The 22,026-nt window shown below is 50.1% G+C and overlaps 1 protein-coding gene across 4 annotated transcripts; it reads right to left on the bottom strand.

The window, feature by feature from the left end:
• Positions 1–427: 427 nt before the first annotated feature.
• mfn2 (mitofusin 2) lies at positions 428–21,725 on the bottom strand. Of its 4 annotated transcripts, none has more exons than XM_038821570.1 (18): positions 21,545–21,671; positions 19,916–20,094; positions 18,548–18,683; positions 17,758–17,920; positions 16,980–17,104; positions 16,744–16,852; positions 16,485–16,592; positions 15,435–15,588; positions 14,618–14,685; positions 11,588–11,709; positions 11,217–11,343; positions 10,989–11,093; positions 10,138–10,240; positions 7,610–7,830; positions 7,020–7,175; positions 3,744–3,940; positions 3,081–3,215; positions 428–2,680 (listed from the first exon to the last, which is right to left on the bottom strand). In XM_038821570.1, the coding sequence occupies exons 2-18, from the start codon at positions 20,088–20,090 to the stop codon at positions 2,611–2,613; spliced, it is 2,274 nt and encodes a 757-aa protein (XP_038677498.1). In that variant the 5' UTR covers positions 20,091–20,094; positions 21,545–21,671; the 3' UTR covers positions 428–2,610. The 4 variants fall into 4 exon arrangements, with proteins under 4 accessions (XP_038677498.1, XP_038677499.1, XP_038677500.1 ...); XM_038821571.1 differs by lacking the exon at positions 21,545–21,671 and having other exon boundaries at positions 428–2,154; positions 2,600–2,680; positions 19,916–20,090; XM_038821572.1 differs by lacking the exon at positions 21,545–21,671 and having other exon boundaries at positions 428–792; positions 2,600–2,680; positions 19,916–20,090.
• Between the last annotated feature and the right edge of the window lie 301 nt (positions 21,726–22,026).

Genomic DNA, 22,026 nt, shown 5'->3' with positions numbered 1-22,026 from the left:
TATCATAGAATCTACAGTACAGAAGGAGACCACCCGGCCCCTCGAGTCTATCCTGGCCCTTGGAAAGAGTACCCTACCTAAGCCCACACCTCCACCCTATCCCCGTAATCCCACTTTACCTTTTTTTGGACACTAAGGGCAATTTAGCATACCAATCCACCTAACCTGCACATCTTTTGTCTGCGGGAGGAAACCCATGTAGACACGAGGAGAACGTGCAGACTCCACACAGACAGTGACCCCAAGCCGGGAATCAAACCTGGGACCCTGGAGCTGTGAAGCAACTGTGCTACCATTGCTGCCGAGGCAAACCTATGCCTAGGTTTGTTTTCCCTGCCTATATCCCCATGACTCTTGCTTCCATCTCCCTCCACTTACAGATCAAAGAATGTTCAGAGTACAGCAATGGACAGCTTGGACACAAAGGAATTTTTTGCAATTAATTTATTTTATCATCTGTTTTACACAAGCCCAGTCCCAGTTATCAGATGGCAAGAACAGTACATCACAGAGGGAGCTTTACATACATTTTAAACAAAAAATACTTAATGAAACTTGAGAACAACCTTGAGCAGCAAAACATAAAGTGCACTTTGAATAATTTATAGAAAAAATCCAACTTAATGGGTACAATCAAAAGTAGTGAGATTTAGACCCATTCTGTTGCCTTGTTACATGGTAGCATCAGCATTAAGCCTTCTGATCATCATCTATACCCAACAGTTGCCACTCAGTGCAATGGATCAACCTGGCATATCTGGGTGCAGCTCAGCCTAGATCACTCATTTCATTCTTTAGGAAAGAGCAGAAATAGTCAACAAGTTAATTTTCATCAAGAAGCTTAATATTTCAATCATTAGCCGGTCTTTTCTTGGAGATGCTAACTATTGTATTTCCAGAATTATCAGTTCTTATTCTTTCCAATATATTTAAATGTTTAAAACTAAATATAAGCCTCAAAGCAAGTCATAAACACAAAATAAGCTTCTTTAAATGTATTATATACTTAAGTTTCTGTTTGAGTGATCAAGAGGCAGATTCATTGTTGTGGTTCTGGGGACAAGGTTGACAGTCAAACCTGTTATTCATGATACACGTAATGCATTTTGTTGTAAAAAAAAAACAGGTTCAGAACGACTGCAGCTCTCAATGCTCCCAGTACACCGCAAGATTTTAAAACGGTTTACTAACGTTCAGGGTAAAGGATTTCCTTCATCAGTAAAGCTGGTGGCAACAAGATCACCATGACAATAACACAGCAGGGGTCCAGAGTTTTGAATGCTCACCCTCCCTTTGGGATACTGAATGAAGTTGATGCAAGGGATGTAGCTCTCACACCATCAAAAACTTTTCACTGCATTGTGCAGACAATCCACAGGCATAGGATCCCCAGTGTTCATCACCCTTGGTCTTTACAATTACAGGAAAATGGCTGAACTTTCATAAATGTGACTCATGAAATGCAGAAAGCTCCTCACACCAACATTTTCTTACTCATCATTCCAAACAGTTTCTGATCTGGGCTTGGGGGTGTGTGGGGTATGCAGAGCAAGGGCTAAGTGAAGACCAAACAATCACACTGGAATTCTTCCTTCCCACTTTCCAATATCTAGTGGATTAAACCACACATTCCGATACAACATGAATCTTTCCCAAGTTTACAAGCTCATTAACCGAGTCTATTCAGATTTGAATTTCAGTTCTCCTTTTGTTTCTCTGCACAGCTGATTGACAGATTGGGAATAATATTACATGCCAGGACTCCATTCAGATCAGGCTCACCCTCTGTCAATACAGACCAACAATTCAGTTTAGGGTACAGATGAATTAAAATTAATTATCTCAACTAAAACAGTTACCCAGAGTCAGTTGCAGGCTGGAATCTCATCAAGAGGGTTCAGGATATTTACATATAGAACAGATAGCGAGGAGCAAGTCACAGGTGGAATCTAATCAAGGAGTTCAAAGTAGCACAGACTGCGATGTTTAAAAGTTTTGTAACCTCTCTCGGAGGCCCAGATTCAAACACATATTGTAAAAATCAGAATGATCTGTGAGCAAAGGGTGACCCAGAGACATCATCTTCTGAACTCCAGGTTGATGTCAAGTACATCGGCTGCAGATGTTGAGCATATCTAGGGGTTCCAAAGGCTTCTGTAATGGCATGCAGTTTAAATGAGAATAACATCTTCAAGACAAACAGCAGAAAATGCCACGGGAGGGGGAGGAGAGAAAGAGACTACGATTGATCAGGTGACATGTCCCAAAATATGACAAATTCCACGTGCCCAGAGCAAGACAACAAACTCGAGCTACAAGACGAGTCTGAACCGATTCATGTTCTGAACCAAATATAAAAGGCAGTCTCCTGCTGGCTGTTCAGTGCAATTCGCCATGCGTAAAAAGTCAGACACTGATCAATGGGTCACTACATTAATTTAGCCCCAAATAACTTTAAATAAATTCTCAACTGTTTATAAATTATTCCAACAAAGAAATGAATTAATATCCCAACAACGCCCCCACCCGCCCCTGGTGTGACAGTTAGTGTTGCATTTGTGTGTCAGGCAGTGGAAACATCTCTCAATTTTGCACGCACCATTCGCCCTCTCATCTGCTCTGCTCCAAATATTGATGAGTGAACATGTTCAGTTCACTGTCCAGCCATCCAGCCTTGTTCCTGCAAAGAATAACACTCAGTTACAACAAGTAAAGAGATCAAGGAACCGGTGCACCTCCACCAGGAACTCGATGCACCATGACTGACCCAGCGCAACACCTAATTCTTCAAGCAAAGCCAAACACATGACAGCTCCAGAGACTCTGCATTTCCACCTTCATTACAATCATGCAAAGCCAAGTTTGGAGTGAGTTTGGGTTCCTCATGCTCTTTCCCGCTCTAATGCAGACTTAATGCTCGAGTCAGGGATCCATCATGTAATCTTAACCTAATCTAAACTCAAAACACACTGGGCATTATGGAACAGCTCTGCACATAGCAGGAAACCTCTGGCAATCGGTCCCTGGGTCCAAAGCTGCCAACATTTGCCACTGATTTGCCGATGTCGGTGGGCACCCACCTGAGCAGCTTGGCTTTGCTCTGCAACGAGTCCAGCAGTTCAATCTTCTTATTTAGGTCCTTGATCTCCTCGTCCAAGTTCTGCCGCGTCACATCCACCTGCTGACACAGCTGGGCAAATGTTCCTGCCAATTCCCTGCAGAGGAAGGGATGGAAAGAGAAGCACCGTGAAGGGAGGTACAGAAATACAAATCCATACATTTACTGTGACAATAACTGAAAACAACATGTGGGTACCAGGAAGAGCGGATGAATCAGTGAAGGTCCAGCCGCTGATCTGTATCCACTGATTCCTGCTAGAAGTTTCAAATTGTCGAGACAGATCAGGCTTCACTGAAATGCCTTTCACAGAGGGAACATCCAACCAAAATTCACTATCTAGTTCCACATGTGAAGAACACTCAATGGTGTGCGAGACTGACAGCTGGTGGTACTGGGATAATGGGTTGGTGACCCTGGATCACATATCCCAACAAGAGTTGGTGCTGCGAGTGAGAGTGGTGGTGGTGTGCAAAAAGAGTGTTCAAAAATCAGAGGGAGGTAATATTTTTGAAGATTGAAGGGAGCAGCCTGTATTTGCAAACAGGAGGGTACGTATGAAGGAGGGGAGGGGTGGTGTCTGGCTCCATTCCAACCCCAGCACTTACTCCGTTCCCATACTTACTGTTGCACCTGATGGCTGCAGTTGGATCCAGTGTAACTAACAATGAGCTGCAGCTTCTCGGCAGCATAATCCACGAGCTGACGTTTGAAGGCTCTTTCTTTGGCTCTGGTCGTCCACGTCAGACGCTCGTACACGTACAGGAGGCCGTACATCCCCATGCTCAATGCAATCAATCTCCAGCCCACTGCTTTCCACACCTGACACACAACCAGACAAGGGGATCACATTTCTCAAAATCCCTTACACCATTCTTCATAAATAAATGTGGGTTTATCTAGCTTGCTGCAACATTCCAAGCCCAGTCCCTGGGATTCAGCGCTGACAATTGTTCATTTACATTCACAAAAGGCAGACCAGAGGCTCAGCAAAGAATGACTGACGCTCATGCAGTAGCAGCCTGTTGAAAGCAAGAAATCAACAGTCCTTGGGTACATAATCAGTGCCTACCATCAAGAGACCATAGTCTGGTGAGAAGTGTTTTCCTGGAACGGGGCAGGGATAGGGGGGGGGGGGCTGGCGTTGCCCAACCTCTGTGGGTACTATTGGGCTGCCAACGCAGCGATGGTGCGTAAGTGGGTAATGGACGAGGAAGGGGCAGCATGGAAGAGGATGGAGGGGCGTCATGTGTGGGCACGAGCCTGGAGGCGCTGGTAACAGCGCCGTTGCCGCTCCCTTCAGCGAGGTATACCACGAGCCCGGTGGTGGCGGCTACCCTCAAAATATGGGGGCAATGGAGACGGCATAGGAGAGAAGTGGGGGGCTCGATGGAGGCCCCGATACGGGGGAACCATCGGTTTGTCCCAGGGAGCATTGATGGCGGATTTCTGGGCTGGCACAGGGTAGGGGTTAGGAGGTTGAGAGACCTGTTTGTGGAGGGGAGGTTTGCGAGCTTGGGGGAGTTAGAGGGGAAGTTTGGGCTCCCCCGGGGAACATGTTTAGGTACATGCAGGTGAGGGCGTTTGCCAGGCTGTAGGTGGAGGCTTTCCCTTGCTGCCCCACGTGGGGTGCGGGATGGAGTGCTCTCGGGGGTGTGGGTTGGAGGAGGGAAGATTTCGGACATATACCGGGTGATGCAGGAGGTAGACGAGGCCTCGGTGGAGGAACTGAAGGGTAAATGGGAAGAGGAGCTGGGTGAGGAGATTGAGGAGGGGACGTGGGCGGATGCCCTGGAGAGAGTGAATTCCTCCTCTTCCTGTGCGAGGCTTAGCCTCATACAGTTCAAAGTGCTGCATAGGGCCCACATGACTGGGACGAGGATGAGTAGGATTTTCGGGGGCGAAGACAGGTGTGCTAGGTGCTTGGGGGGCGCAGCGAACCACGCCCATATGTTTTGGGCATGCCCAGCGCTGTGGGAGTTTTGGAAGGGGGTAGCAAGGACGGTGTCGAGGGTGGTGGGATCCAGGGTCAAGCCAGGCTGGGGACTCGCAATTTTTGGGGTTGCAGTGGAGCCAGGAGTGCAGGAGGCGAAAGAGGCCAGTGTTCTGGCCTTTGCGTCCCTAGTAGCCCGGCGGAGGATCTTGCTCCAATGGAAGGATGCGAGGCCCCCAAGCGTGGAGGCCTGGAGCAATGATATGGCGGGGTTCATTAAATTGGAGATGGTGAAATTTGCACTGAGGGGATCAGTACAAGGGTTCTTTAGGCGGTGGCAGCCTTTCCTGGACTTCCTGGCGGAACGGTAGGGAAATAGGCCGGCGGCAGCAGCAGCAACCTGGGGGGGGGGTTTGGTTCGGAGGGAGAACTGGGTACATGGGTTTGTGGAATGTGGCGGGTGTTATCTCTTTCCCTTTTGTTATTTGGGTGTTCTTTTGTTTTTTCTTTTGTTTGTAGTTGCTTTTGAAGTTGGGTGGGTGTTGTTCTTGGGTTTTTACCGCGGTTGTTTTGTTAATATTGTTGTGATGTTTATATTTTATAAAAATTTCAATAAAAATTATTTTTTTTTAAAAAGAGACCATAGTCTGTAGAACAATCCAGTCAGACATCAATCATGTCTGTATCAATGGCTGCCACCATGTTTTAATCATTTTTCCTCCTTGCTCCCCTTTAATATTTCTCGCTCTCAAGCAACTACGTCATTCCCTTTTGAATCGGTTTCTGGATTCCACTTCAACTTAACTGTCTCTTTTCATTCTTTGTGATTGTTTTAATTTTGGGCCCTTGTTACACTTACACTGACAAGATAGAAATAATCTATCACCACATGACAACTGTTCATATTAAAAGCCTCCATCAGGTCATTTAGTAATCTTTCACCTTAAGCCAGCTGCTGTGGAATTGGTGAGTGAGGGGGACCTTGGTGACATGGCCTTTAAACACCCCCACCAACATTGCAATATACTTGGGTAATTTCAAGGTGCCAATGTGACCCTGTGGTTGAAGTCTCACCTCTCCAGTCAGAAGGCCATGGAGCCAAGTCTCCAGAGAGGACATTGGCACATGTTCCCAGCCAACAGCCAGTACGAAACAAAGGTTGCGGAACCTTGCAGGGTGGCACAGTGGTTAGCACTGCTGCCTCACAGCACCAGAGTCCCGGGCTCGATTCCAACCTTGGGTGGAGTTTTTACATTCTCCTCGTGTCTGCGTGGGTTTCCTCTGGGTGCTCCGGTTTCCTCCCAATCTAAAGATGTGCAGGTTAGGTGGACTGGCCATGATAAATTGTCCCTTGGTGTCCAAAGATCATAGAATCCCTATACAGCACAAAGGCCTTTCAGCCCATCGAGTCTGCACCGACCCTCCGAAAGAGCACACTACCTAGGCCCACTCCCCTTATCCCCGTAACCCCATCTAACATCGTTGGACATTAAGGGGTGTAGATTAGGTTGCGGGGTTATGGGGATAGGGCAGGAGAGTGGACCTAGGTAAAGTGCTCTTTCAGTTGGTGCAGATTGATGGGCCGAATAGCCTCCTTCTGAGGATTCTATGATACCTTAAACCGAGGTGCTGTCTATTGCTGTGTTTGTCTCCACAAAAGTGACTGCACTGCAAAAGTAATTCCTTGGCCCTGATGCAGCTCGGCATGTCCTGAAGTTGTGATCAGGTGCCAAATTAATTGATGTTACAGTTTCTCTTTAAGTTCCCAAAACCTTCCTTCTTTCTCCCCCTCACGATGCCAAGCAATGCCACTCTATCATGTCTGATGCATCTGTACTGGGTTATAGTAAATGCAGTTAAGAGGAACCCCCACTGTCGAGCTCAGACCTCAATTTCTTCACCACCACCAGCTGACAGTACAACCGGGCAGAGATCATTCCTGTTAATGGATAAACAGCTATCACTTACCACACCCCCGACCACCAGTATCCCCATTGATGTCCGCGAAGTTAATGAAGCCAATCCTGTTACCATAGAAACCATGAGTTCTTCCTGGGTCATGGACCCCTGGGGTAATGATGGTAAGCTGGTACTGACTGGAGTAATGGGTAGTTGCCGTGAGACCTAGAAACATAGGAGACCAAGGATCAATGAACATCAGATAGCCTAAAACCAGTTGTGAACCTCTTAAATGACCCAATGCAGCAATTAGATTACAGGAAAGTAACAGAGGAAGCAATCACCTCCAATCTCTGCCGTGGTTCAGTGGCAGCAACCTTGCCTCAGAGTCAGAGGTGCATGAGTTCAGGTCCCACTCCAGAGACTGGAGCATATCATCTAGTCTGAGGACTCCAAGTGCAGTTCTGTGGGAATGCTGCACTGTTGGAAGTGCCATCTTTTGGATGACACTTGAACCTGAGGCCCTCTGTCCAATGGAATGATTTTAAGAAAGGCAGGGGAGATCTCCTGTTTGCCCTGGCCAATATTTAATCCTTCAGCCTTCATTAAAAGCCAAAACTAGATAAGGATCAAATAATCTGTTTCCCTCTTTGCTTTACCTGGTCATTGTATCCAGCGAGTGCTCTGCGACTATTCTTTGGGCCCAGGAAGCGATTGACGAGCATTGTCCATCCGAGTGAGAAGTGGAACTCGATGTCTTCCTGGAAGTCAGCACAGAGCCTGTCACAGTTCATGTCGTAGCTGAGACTGAAGCGCTGGCGAGGTACCAGCACATCTACCTGGCCCCTCTCTGCGGGTGGCAGCAAGGGCTGAAGGCTATCTGGAATGGGAGGGCGAGGAGGGGAAAAGAGAGAAATCATTACAAAATCTTCCAATCAAAAGGGGATTCAGGATTCCCACCAGCTACCAAAAGGCTGGAGAAACCGCCCCCCCTCCCCACAACCCTGTACATACCCCTCCCCCTGCATCCCCTCTCCCCCCTTGCACCTCCTCCCCACGACCCAGCACACCCCCCCCACGACTCTGCACACTCCTCCCCCTCCCCTGCACCCTCCCTCCCCACGACTCAGCGCACACCCCTCTCCCTGTGCACCTCCTCCCCACGACCCAGCACACCCCCCCCCTCCCCACGACTCTGCACACACCCCTCCCCCTGCACCCCCCTCCCCATGACTCAGCGCACACCCCTTCCCCTCCCCCTGTGCACCCCCCCCCCCCCCCCCCCCCCAACGATTCTGCACACACCCCTCCCTAAGACCCTGTACATGTCCTCCCCATGATCCGGTACACCCTCCTGCACATACACCCTCCCCATACCCAGCAAATCCCTCTCCCCACGACCCTGCACACCACCCTCCCCCTGCACAACCCCCTCCCCATGACCCTGCACACCCCTTCCCCCTGCACACCCTCCTCCCCACGGCCCTGCACACCCTCCTCCCCACGGCCCTGCACACCCTCCTCCCCACGGCCCTGCACACCCTCCTCCCCACGGCCCTACACATCCCTTCCCCCTGCACACCCTCCTCTCCACTGCCCTACACACCCTACTCCCCACGGCACTATACACCCCTTCCCCCTGCACACCCTCCTCTCCACGACCTTGCACAACCCCTCCTCCCCTGACCCTGCACACCCCATTCCCACTACCCTGCACAACCCCCTCCCCCTGCACACCTCCCTCCCCAACTCAGCATATCCCCCTCCCCCTGCATACACCTCACCCCTTACACCACCCCTCCCCCCGACCCTGCACACACCCCACCCCTACACACACCCCTCCCCCTGACCCTGCACCCCCCCTGATCCTGCACCCCCTACATCGACCCCCCCAACCGATCCTACACACCTCCGATACCTCCACCCTGCACCAGGCTCCATTCACCCATCAGCCCCACCCATGTGGGCACCTGTTCCCAAACACATGAAATTGTCATTCGAAAATTCAGAAACGTGGCCAAAAAAAGACCATGTTCCATCCAGTGTGTGTTCTACCAGTCATGATACATTGTTAAAGGATTTGTTGCCTAATCACATGAATTGATATCTCTTAGTTAGTCCGTAACAAACTCAGACATAAAGTGAGGAAAACCCCAGTTGCTGAGAGCTTTGTTAACCAAAAGCCTCCAAAGTATGTTCCACACTTACCGCACACTCAACCCTGCCTCCTGCTCCCCCTACCAATCTATGCAACCATCCAGAATCTACTCACCACCCACCCTCAGGGTCCACCAGTTGACTGATTTTGCCTGTCTGTGTGCTCCCTCACATCCTCTAACCACTCCCCAAAACTCCCTTTGTCTTCCCACTTCTCTGTCTGCTTCATTTGATGTCCTCTCCTCGTTCCCGCTCACCTCGATGTTGGAGCTGCCTGGGAACAGTAGTTGTGTAAATGCTCGGTATGTAAACGGCTTCAAATCCCACCATGGCAGCTGGTGGCATCTGAATTCAATGAATAAAATCTGGAATGATGACCATGAAACTATCATTGACTGTTATAAAAATGCATCCGGTTCACGGAGGTCCTTCAGGAAGGGCAATCTGTCATCCTTATCCCGTCTGGCCTACATGTGACTCCAGACCCACAGCAATTTCGCTGATCCCTTACAGCCCTTTGAAATAACCTAGCAAGCCACTCATTTCATGGGTAATTAGTGAAGTCCTTACCCAATGAAGGAATTTTTAAAAATGCACATGTTGCCTCTGCTGATGGAGGACAGAATGGATGGACAAGTAGCAGGACTGGAGACTTTTACATCCTTCAGGGGGAATTAAACCACAAACAAGCCCAAAGCTGCAGTTTGTTGCCAAGTTCAATACTACTTACTGACACATATCTCAACTGGTTACTCTTCCCCTGATAGTTAACACTGTGAAAGGGGGGGGGGGGGGGAGCAGCACGGTGGCACAGTGGGTTAGCCCTGCTGCCTCATGGCGCCAAGGTCCCAGGTTCGAATCCCGGCTCTGGGTCACTGTCCGTGTGGAGTTTGCACATTCTCCCCGTGTTTGCGTAGGTTTCGCCCCCACAACCCAAAGATGTGCAGGGTAGGTGGATTGGCCACACTAAATTGCCCTTAATTGGAATTTTTTTTAAAAAACACTGAAAGGACTGAACGCTCAGACTGACCAATCATTTCCTGCTGGGTTTTCTGCAGACTGGTTGTTATGGTGACCGAGCAACGCTCAGACATGTTGCGCCCAAGTCCATCCTCAATGTGTTTGTGGAGCTCCTGTAAGAAGGGGGAAACAAGATAAGGATGTTTAGAAGGTGGAAGAAGAGAAAGGACTGCCTACAGTGACCTTGAATTGAAGCACTCCTTCAGATTTAATCCCAGGGTCTCCAAAAGCACAGATGCCCCCAAACCCAATCTTGCCTCCTCTGCAGGGGTGTTGAATGCAGTTGTCTCCCAGTTCCTTGTTGTCAGATTATTGGAGTCACTTTGCCGATCAAGTCTGGTTCCTACAATGGTTCCCACTTTGATTCTGTTAAGATTGGCAATCCTCAAAACTTTCCTCTAGTTCCTTCCTGTTCTACACACAAACCCCGTTTCCTGCACTCACTGTGTTGAGTCCCAAGATTCATTTCACCTCCCATCCAAACTCATTCCTTCTCTGGACGTTCCGCCTACAAGCTACAGACTTTTATAACCCCAAATAGGCATCACCTAGCACTGCCTCCCTTACTTTCCCACTCTCTCATTCTTCACCCTCAGCCCTCCACTAATCTTTCCAATACAGAAATTATGATTAGTTTTCTGCTCTAACCACCAGCCGAATTGTGACTGGGGATAAATAAAGCTGAATGAGGGGACTGGTTTAACAAGCAGACTCCTGTCACCGACAATGCCTTAAAACAATTGTCAAAAATAACTGCTCTGTTAGCATTCCTGAAACCAATAATCATATCACCCACCAGCATTTTGTGGGAATTGAGCCCAGGGAATCAATCTGCTCACGCTCTTGGTCATCGATACTCACACCCTTGTAGACTTTGAGCACCACCTGGGAAGGGTGAAAATCCATCTGGAAATCATCCACCAACGTGGCAAGGTGGCGGATTTCTTCTGCCATTGCGTTCGAGACCTGAGACACAAGAAATGGCATCTAACAGCAGCCTGGTAAGATTTAGAAGCAGGTCAAAATACATGGAGCACAAGAAATAGTCCAATCCCCGAATGCTACGCTACTCCAATGTTTCACTCTCACCTGCCGCTCCACCTCCTCAGTGATCTGTTTGATTTTGCCTTTACAATCCTGGGTCAGTAAATCCAGTTGATTGTCTATAAACTCCAATCGATCCATTCGCTCCTTTCTCTGGTTCAGGCAATGCACCCTGCAGCAAGGTTAAGGGTCAGACCCAACATCAGTTAATCCCAAGCCCACAGTTAGGGTCTGAAGGACCCTCTTGTACAAAGTCATTTCCATTTTAGTTCTTGCTTCCTTATATAGAGACCCCAATTCTCTGCAATTAATGGAATTGCCCAATCAGATGTTGGTTGGGGATGAGGGTTCGAAAATAGGCAGCCTGTTGATGCATCAACAAACGTCTAATACTATTGGCCCTAGTCAGTACGCACCTCTGCTCCGTGGCAGCAACATGCACGGAATCCATGATTTGTCGCAGGGCTTCAGAGATCTGCTTGGCACGGACTGTGTGTTGCTCAAACTTGGTCTTCACTGCCGACTGCGAGATACATTCCTGCAATATGTATTCAGAAAAGGGAGAGGTAAAAGGGTGGCTATGGTAGTCAAGGAGGAGTCCGGAAAGGAGAGTCAAGAATGGTTTATTATCAACCCCTGGTTTAGGAAAAGTATATACAAGCAACAGTCCAAATCTCAGCCAGGACAATTCTGGCATGCTGGCTCCTACCTGCGCTGGGTTTTATCCTGTGGAGTTAACACGCCCACTAACGGAACTCCTCCTGTGGCTGCAGGGCAGGGTCGGAGGTTGTGTAGCATGTCAGGGATTGTTGTTTCCGTGATGACTGTTTAGGGGGCTCTGCTGGCGATTGACCACTAGCACGATCGCTGTCGGAAACCTCGGACGCCTGGGTCTCCAACTCGGAATCCATATCGATCAAATCTCGCATTTCAGTGGAAGGGCTCCCAGGGATGACATCTCCAGGCCCCCATGTGCTGGATTAATGTGGCTGGAAGACTGGTGGGGCATGTCTTAACACTGGCCCCCTGCTACTGAGGTGATCAAGGTGCTGCCGCATGTCCGTTCACCTGTCTTTACATGGTACGAGACTGGTCTGGTTTGTTATATCACAGTCCCTGGAATTCAATGGGCTCCATCCCTGAAGTTTCGGACATACACCGCATCTCCTAGTCACAAACACCTGGCCAGTGTCCACCTGCCTCGACCCTGCCTCTGCAGGTCCCGACTGCGTTGCATTCTCCCACCAATATCTGGGAACATGAGGCTAAGGCAGGTCCTGAGCCTCCGGCCTATGAATAATTTTGCTGGTGCTACACCGGTCGTGGCATGTGCCATTGTCCGGTAACAAAGTAAAATTCTGCCAATCTAGTTTCCATGGATCCCTTGGTCTGTTTCTTCATCCTTCTCTGGAAGATCTGAACCACTCGCTCGGCCAGTCTCGAGGAAGGGTGATACGCGCCATCCATATGTGGTGAATGGGGTACCATTATCCGTAACTAGCACTTCTGGAATGCCATGAGTGCAGGAGAGCCGTAGCTTCTCCACGGTGGTCTACGACATGATGGATGACATCTGATGGACGTTCAGCCACTTGGGAGTGGGCATCTAGCACGAGTAAAAACATGAAAGCTTGGAAAGGGCCAGCATAATCGCCGCACAGACGTACCCAAGCCCTGCCCAGACATTTCCATGAAAGCTTGGAAAGGCCCAGCATAATCGCCGTACAGATGTACCCAGGGCCTGTCCAGACATTTCCATGGATGCAGTGGTGAGGTTGGTGGAAGCTTCTGATGTTCTGGCATGTGGTACATTGTTGGGCCAGTCGTTTGATCTCGCCATCCAGGCCTGGCCACCACACAAAGCTCCTGGCCAGCATCTTCATTTTTGACACCCCTGGATGCCCGTTCTGCATGTGCTGGAGTATTACCCGTTTGCCCTGGCTTGACATCATATGAGCCCCCCCCCACAGGAGATTGCCATCTTCCACATGGCACTCCTGCTGCATCTGGGTGTCAATGTCCTGTAGTGCTTTGGGTTTCTTCCCCGAAGACCCCCATGCAAGATATTCTTTGTGGCGGATTTCCGCCAAGACTGAGTCCTTTTGCATCCAGTTGCGTATCTCAGCGGCGGTGGCCGGTAAGGCGTCCATAGTGTTTAGCGTTGAAATTACCTTGTCAGCCCTTGGTAGGGATTTGGGGGGGGGGGGGGGGGGGGGGGGGGGGGGGTGTGCGTGTGTGTTAGTAATGGGAATCGGCTCAGCTTGTCCGCATTCACGATCTGCATGCTTGGGTGATGCTCGAATATGTACTCGGTCACCGCAAGCAATAGGGCTCGTCGCGTAGGAGGCCATTCGGCCCATCCAGTCTGCCCCAACCCTTCGAAAGACCACCCTATCTAGGCCCAATCCCATGACCTATTCCTGCGATGCCACCTTAAGGGGCAATTTAGCTTGGTCAATCCACCTAACCTGCACATCTTTGGACTGTGGGAGAAACCGGAGCACCCGGAGGAAGTCCACGCAGACATGGGGAGAATGTGAAAACTCCACAGTGACGCGAAGTCGGAATCGGACCTGGGTCCCTGCGCTGTGAGGCAGCAGTGCTACCCACTGTGCCACCGTGACGCCATCTTGACAGATGCTATTGGCAGAATCACCTTGTCCTCTTTAAAAAGCCCTAGCGATGGCTTGTGGTGCGTCACTTTGATGAATCGCCACCCATATACACATTGATGACATTTCTTCACCACAAAGACGGTGGTCAGTCCTTCTTTTTCGATTTGGACATAATTGCATTCTCAACGGCCTTTTTTAGATCCAGCAATGGTTTGGCCAACAATTTCCACTTGGGTTGCCATATTATTCACTCTGCATACAAGGCGGTCCTGCAGAATTGCCAGTTTGCGCAATTATGCCAGAAATTTGGTAACCAACTACCCTGGGGTTCTCTCAGCTGTGTTAAATTGGTACCTTTGCTCAATGACCAATGGCTTAGGGTCACAAGCACCACGAGCTCTTCGAACGTCTGGAGTCTAGGGTTGCCGGGTATGTCAGGCTCTTTATGAGGCTGAAGGTGGGGGCCCCACAGGCGGTCAGAAGAATTACCGTCTGGTGATCATCCCAACGATAGCATTCACCTTAAAAAAAGTGTACGCTCCTGAGCCCAGTCCTCTGCACCCACATAGAGTCTGCCAAAGTGCGACATTTTCAAAACGTTGCACACCAGGGAGATTAATCGGGTCGTCCCCGTGGGTTTTGTGGGGATTATTACAGCGGATAATGCAGAAGTCAGCCTAGACCCTTCAGAAAGAACGCAGAAGGGGATGAGCTTTGATTCACCCGCAGAATGAAAGAGCAAAGTTGTAAGAATTTTCTGAATGTACTTACAGAACACAAGGGCCTTCAATGAAAGATGTCAATCAATCCCATTACACAGCAAAGACTCACCTCAAATCGTCGCTCAAAGTTCTGGAACTCGAACATTCTTGCCTGGAACCCCTCTGCCAGTGCTCCACCTGTTCACAACACACAACACACAACACACAAACAGCATGAGCTACAACACTTCTCTCTGAGACATGCAGAAACTCAGGCATTACAGCTTAAACTGGCAGAGTCAGGGCTGGTAAAAGATTTGCAACAAAAGAGACTCAGGGTGCGTGTCAAGTTAGCTTTCAAGCTAATTATTTTGGTCTAATAAGTGACATTTTCTGATTTTTTAAAAGCACTGTCCACCCTGGTTTGGGCTGAGTTGGCAATTTGCCTCAGTATCTCGGCGTTAAGGAGGGGATGATCCCACTCCTGATTGTTAACCAGTGATTTCCGCTGGAGACAGTGTTTGTGTGTATGTTGGGCTCAATTATGTGACCCTTTCCAGTGGAACAGACAGCACGCTTTTCTCACATAACTGTGCACAAATCTTAAAATCAAGCATGAGATATGGTGGCCCCTGCCCAGCTTTATGCAATTTTATAATCTGGGTTTAGTGACCCTGTGGCCTTTGAGGAAATGTCAGAGGTCATTTATTGTGGAAAATCAGCCAGTTATAAACCTGGGTGAAAAATATTGAATAAATACTTGTAGGGGAAAGATTTACCAGGCAATGGGGAAGAGTCGGACTAACTAGTTCGCTCTTTCAACGGTGAGCTGTGGCTCCCTTCTGTTCTGTAGGACTCTATTGGTCAGGAATACAATTAATTACAATCAGGTTCCTTCGACCAGGATTAGCGGAAACATGCGTCGATGCCGTCTGCCTCCCTCGTACCTCCTTCTGGCATCCCCTGTGCTTTCTGGATGCGAGCATTCAAAACCTCTTTGGCTGACACAAAGAAGATGCGATCTGTGGCCTGAGCCCGATCCACCACTCCCAACTCGTCCACCAGGAAGCTGGTGCAGCGATCCATATGCTGTCGACGCACCTGTCACCGTGGAAAGAAGTGGCACATGATTTACACGATAATCAAACAATGCCAGGTCGTTGAGCAAAGAGAAACTCCAATATTAATAAGGCTCCAGCCAGTTTTGGGTAATATCCTGACTAACCCTGTAATCATTGAGATTTCCCTGCAGAGCATGCGCAGGGCAGTCTCTTGAGTGACAATTCACACGAGACATCAACACGACTCGGAGACATATGTTTCCGCCTGCATCCCCTTGGCACTGGCAGGTTGTCTGTGGAGCAGTGTGTAGCGACTCCTCCGGGAAGGCGCTACCAGCTGCTGCTCAAATTACAACATTCGATGACAAGGCGGCCACCTCATGAGAAGCTGCCGCGCTTCTCCCTGGGGCAGAGAAGTTTAGGAGATTTGAGAGGGTCACAATCATGAGGAGCTTGACAAGAGTAAATAAGGAGCAACTGCTTCCCATGGCAGAGGGGTTGGTAATCAGATCAAAGGTAATTGGCAGAAGAACCAGAGGTGACACAAGGAAACATTTTTTAAAAAGTCAATGAGTTGCTGCGATTGGAAATGCATGACCTGGAAGAGTGGTGGAAGTAAATTCATCAGTAACGTTTCAAAGGAAATTGAATGAATACTTGAAAATGAGAGATTTGATAGATCATGGATGCAGAGCAGGGCAATGGGACTAACTGAACAAACAGCATTTTCAAGTATACACAACTGGCCAAATGTAAGATTCTGTGATTCTGTGACTCCAAATGCAATGAGTTTCACAATTCAGCCGAAGAAGCCCAGGGTCTCCCACACCTGTCACCCTGACACTCACCAGTGCCACACCCACATGGTGTGCTCAGAACCTCACACAGCCAATCACAGATCTGCTTGTAATAAAGTGCCCGCCGCACACCGCTCACCTCCTCCATGTACTCAGGTTCTGATGCAGATGCATCCCAGCGGTTATTGAGGATAAAAACATTGGGCTGTGACAATCGCTCGTTGACTTTGTGAAAGAACTGCTTCTCCTGAAACAGAAACCAAGGGGTAAAACCTCATCATTGAACTCGATCAGTTAGTGACATCTGCCCGAATGCAACCGAGTCTCGCACATTGTCGCCTGTACACGACAGAGCTTGCGCACACTTGCCTGTACACAGTGGTGTTTCGCTCACTCACCGTCTGCATTAACGTTGACTCAGAGTTTGCCACCAACACAAATACATCGGCATCCAGGCAGAATTTATCAATCCAGCTGTCCAGTTCTGTGGTTACATCAATTCCAGGACTGGGAGAAACAAATAAGAGAGAGAGGAGCTCATTAATAGCAATGTATAGGGCAGCGTACTAGTAATTACACAGGAGCGGAACAGAGTGGGAATAAGTGCACTGAGGTTGAATACACTCTTTCATACCTATCCACCAGAACCAGATCATCTCGCAGTAAAGCACATTTCATCTTCGGCCACATGACAGAGACAAGGCTACCCGCAGTGAGTTGTTGATCTTGGTGAAGTGCGTGAGCCAAATGATTCACAGTCTATAGAAGACACAAAAACCTTTTAAACAAGAGCTTCTTAAATGATCAAATTCATTCCACAGCCCCATTGCTCCTTCTATTCCTGGTGGTTTTGCCTCCGGCTTTAGCCCAAATTCAATCACAGGGAGTAGAGCCTGGTTTTCAGAGCCCACGTTCTCTCACAGTTCAGCTCTTATTGACACTGATGCTGAAGGTCAGCGGGACTGTTCCACCACGTCCCTGAGCTCGGATTCAGGATGTCAGAGTTGCACAAGGACAGCCAGGGAGCTCCTCGGTTTCACTGGAGCAGAACTAAGGTCAAAACGCAAGCAAATTGGTGGGAAGGAAGGGATTAGCAATCCTACGACTGTTCCCTTCTGTAGCACCGCTACCATCAGCCACCATAACTCATAGTGAGGGGACATGGAATTCATAACCAAGTCAAAGAGAGGATCTCAAGAAAAGCACTTTGCTCGTTCATGTTGGAACAGAGTGCGAGTGAAAACCCTGACTGCCCCCAACACCCCAATTGTGATCCACATGCTCCCCTGACCAAGGCATTCACTCAAAACCCTCAGCCTGCTTTACACAACTGAGCTCAGCCCCGAGATCTGACAAACACCGAGGTCCCTGTCCCACACTGACCATACCAGAGGTGACAACTGCTGTCTAACCTTGATGTTTCGTTTCTCCTCAGATCCTTCCGTGAGCAGGTACGCCTCGTTCCCGTCTGAGCCCTCCACGCGTAGGAAGCAGTTGGTGGTGTGGCCAATTCCCGAGGGCAGGACTTTGTCCCACAACATGGCATTGATCACACTGCTTTTTCCATTGCTTGTTCTGTAAACAAAACATATTTTAACCTGACACAAATTGGCAGAGTGGACACCGCATCGTAGAACAGCCGGGAGCTTGAGAACTGCACCACACACACAACTAACGGCACAGACAGGAGGCAGAGCACCACAGAAACAGCATCAGTGAGAGCTCACGAATTAATCCCGCAACACCAACCGGAAAACCTCAGTCGCACTAGGAAGGTGCAAAACACTAGGCTGATGTCACACTTACTGGGACACCATCATCAATCGGCTGGAGAGAACAGGAAGCATGTGGGGACTGCTGAAGACCAAAGGTGCTGACAGCTGGGACTGATGGGAGACCAGTGACAGTACAAGTCGTTAGTCTTTGGAACTCCTACCCCTGAGTGCAGTGGACGCTGGATCATTGAATATATTTAAGGTTGACTTAAGGCAGATTTTTGATCTACAGAGAGTCAAGGAATATGGGGGGGGAGGGGAGGGTGACAATGAGGTAGGCTGGGAAGTGGAATTAAAATCACAAACCTATCGAATGGTGGAGCAAGCTTGATGGGCTGAATGGCCTACTATTTCTTGTGATCCCTGCTTGAAGCAGGGACAGTACCTGACAGGGAATTAGTACAGTCGTGTGGAGGGTGCGACCTACCTGCCAAAAAACGCGACCTTCATGTGACGCCGTGCCAGCACTTCACTGATCCCTCCGACCTTCGTGAGATAGCCAATCGCCTCCAGCACCTGTTCCTCTGTGGTGACTGGGTCCAGCTCTCCATTCTGGTATGTCTCTGTGGAATAGAAAAGGACCGAGATAAAGCAGTGGCACGCAGTTTGTGGAAAGCAGCCCAGATCTGAGGCAGTGCTCGTGTTTGAGAATGAAGACAGTTGCCATGATGCCTGGGGGCAGGTGGCTCATACACAGTTCAGTAATTGAGGTGCCAGGGAGCTGCACAATTCCCAGTCACCGAGACACGGAAGTGAGATTCAGGATGTTCCACGTTTTTGGATTGCTGTTAGGTCATCACTTAGAGCAGAGATAACCTAGTTAAATACAAGGCCCACTCCCCCCTCCATCCATGCAATCCAGAGAGCCTTGGTACAGCTCCTGTTATGTGGCATAGGAACCCAAGAAACTATTTCACAAATAATTTTATTAGTGTCACAAGTAGGGTTACTAACACGGCAATGAAAAAATTACCTTGTCGCCACATTCCTGCGCCTGCTCAGGTACACGGAGGGAGAATTCAGAATGCCCAATCTACCAAACTAGCACGTCTTCCGTAACTTGTGGGAGGAAACCAGAGCACCCAGAGGAAACCTACGCAGAAACGGGGAGAACTTGCAGACTCCGCACACAGTGACCCAAGCCGGGAATCGAACCTGGGACCTTGGCACTGTGAAGCAACAGTGATAACCACTGTGTTACGGTGCCACTCAGGCAGAGCTAACAGGAGGCCAGGATCGGGCACAGGCCCAGAGCAGCAAAGATTACAGTTAAGGGTTGGCGTAAGAAACTGCATTTAAAAAAAAAAATTTGGAGTACCCAATTATTTTTTCCAATTAAGGGGCAATTTAAAGTGGCCAATCCACCTATCCTGCACATCTTTTGGGTTGTGGGGATGAAACCCACGCAGACACAAACTCCTCACGGAGGGTGACCCAGAGCCGGGATTCGAACCCGGGTCCTCAGCGCCGTAGGCAGCAATGCTAACCACTGTGCCACCGTGCTGCCCGAGTAAGAACCTGCATGACTGTGTAGTGGATTTGTATCTCTGGTTCAGCAATTTGCCGGGTTTCTATAGTGCCTGCTTCATCACTACATCATGTTCATAACCCACAGCCTTATCCTGCACACAGCCATGAGGCGGTGTGAGTGATTAGAATGTGAAGGGGGTGTGGGAAATCCCAGTGAGACTACTATATCCCAGCCAAACAGACTCTTCATCACACTCATACTTGGGGCGCGTCAGCTACTTGTAAGTGCACTGCCCTCTCCAATCAGGTGAAAATCTCAACCCACCTTTGAGGAATGCAGCGCTCTCCTTGATGTAGGCTGCGAGCTGCTCAAAAATTCCATTGATTTTCTTTTTGGCAGTGACAAAGTGTTTGAGCGGAGACGCATTAACCTCAGCCATCAGACGCTTATCTTTCTTACCAACTACAAGTGGGTGTGAGCGGGAGAACATCAGGGACATGGCACTGAAACAATGAGAAAAATGTGAGATTCATAAACCAAACTGCAGTCATCTAATGTCCGGTTCCCTATTGGCACGGAGAGCCTTGTTGGCATTGCTTTGAAAGAAGGGGGAAGCAGGCACCACCAGAGGGACAAACTGTCCTGTATTTGAAGGGAGTGTTCCTTATTTGAACTGTTTGTCCCGTTTCCCTTAAGGGATGCCTTTTGTTCCATATTTCTTGGACAGCCTGTGGGAGGCTGGGGGTGAGTTTGGGGGAAAGGGAAGGCGAGTGAGGAAGTCGGTCAGTAGAGATAATGTTGTAAAAAGGCAAGTTGTTAGTTTTAGTTGATTTTAAACTGTCGCCCCACTGCACCCACTAAACACCCATGTACCCCCCAACCCCGCCCTGATGCTAACCAACCCTCCATGGTCAAAGTGTCCCATACTTTATTCACAATAGGTGGTCACCCAGGGCAGTGCTGGAGGTGGGAGATCAGCCCCATGGTGAGGGGATCGGCAAGCACGCAGCAGGAGGGGATCAACAACCACGCAGGGGAAGGGGGTTGGCACCCATGGATAGGAAGGACTGTCTGGCATGCAGGGGAGGGGGAGTCAATGCACATACGGGGGGGGGGGGGGGGGGGGAGAAATCAGCACACATACAAGTAGCCGGGGGAGTTGACACCCATGAAAGTTGGGTGGGAATTAGTGCCCGTGCCGGGGGGGGGGGTCATGCTGGGGACTGGGGGAGGGAAATCAGTGCCCATGCTGGGGGTGGGGCAGAATCAGTGCCCATGCTGGTGGGGTGGTGGTGGATCAGTGCCCAAGCTTGGGGTGGGAAGCAGTGCCCATGCTGGGGACTGGGGGGGGGGGGGGTGCACAGAATCAGTGCCCATGCTGGAGGCGGGGCAATCAGACCTCATGCAGGAGGGATTCAGGGGGAGGGAGGGATTCAGGGGGAGGGATTCGGGGGGCATCAGGGGGGGGGCGGGGGGCATCAGGGGGGGCGGGGGGCATCAGGGGGGGCGGGGGGCATCAGGGGGGGGGGCGGGGGGCATCAGGGGGGGCGGGGGGCATCAGGGGGGCGGGGGGCATCAAGGGGGGACGGGGGGCATCAGGGGGGGCGGGGGGCATCGGGGGGCATCAGGGGGCGGGGCGGGGGGCATCAGGGGGGGCGGGGGGCGGGTCGGGGATCAGTGCTCATGTGCCGTGGGGTGGGGGAGTGGCATTCATTCCCATGTGGGCGGCCAATGCCCAGGGAAAGGGTTTGGTTTATGACGGGGCTGTGGCTTGGGGCCTCCGCGAAAGAGCCCCGCGGCGGGAAGGACTCGCGGCTCAGTCACTGACCGCTCCGGGCGGCAGTGACCTTGCGCCAAGGCTGGGGGCTCGGACCTCGGTCACGACACGCAGTTTACCCAAAATAGGCGCGGCCGCGCCTACACCTAAACTGCTGCAGCCCGAATCAGACCTACGTTTGAGCTGCTCTCGCCGGGGCCTTGCCTGATCCACAGTTGCCACCGATACCTCGCACTGACGGGCCGGCCAACCGACCGACAGCCCCCCTCGCGTCACCAGACCGCGACCGACAGCCCCCTGCGCGTCACCAGACCGCGACCACAGTTCCCCATACGTCACCATCCCGTGACCAACAGTTCCCGACTTCACCAGCCCGTGCCCCTGGCGACCGAAAAGCTCATTACATCATCACCCCGCGACTGACAACTCCTTGCGTTATAATTTTGTCCTCGTTCTGTCTCCTGGGAAAAAAGGAAAATGGGAGGGGGAGATTAGTTTTATAGAGTAATAATAATCGCTTATTGTCACGAGTAGGCTTCAATGAAGTTACTGTGAAAAGCCCCTAGTCGCCACACTCCGGTGCCTGTTTGGGGAGGCTGGTATGGGAATTGAACCTGCGCTGCTGGCCTTGTTCTGCATTATAATCCAGCTGTTTAGC

Source organism: Scyliorhinus canicula, chromosome 16, assembly GCF_902713615.1.
Source record: "Scyliorhinus canicula chromosome 16, sScyCan1.1, whole genome shotgun sequence".
Classification (NCBI taxonomy): Eukaryota; Metazoa; Chordata; class Chondrichthyes; order Carcharhiniformes; family Scyliorhinidae; genus Scyliorhinus; species Scyliorhinus canicula.
The sequence above is the reverse complement of the archived record's forward strand: the minus strand, read 5'-3'. Positions and strand labels throughout refer to the sequence as shown.

Coding starts and splice junctions, on each gene's coding strand:
- mfn2 (XM_038821570.1), bottom strand. CDS start 20,090: ATGTCCCTGATGTTCTCCCGCTCACACCCACTTGTAGTTGGTAAGAAA. Junction 16,853..16,979: donor GATCTGGTTCTGGTGGATAG/GTATGAAAGAGT, acceptor TGTTTCTCCCAG/TCCTGGAATTGATGTAACCA. Junction 3,941..7,019: donor TACTGGTGGTCGGGGGTGTG/GTAAGTGATAGC, acceptor GTTGTGTGTCAG/GTGTGGAAAGCAGTGGGCTG.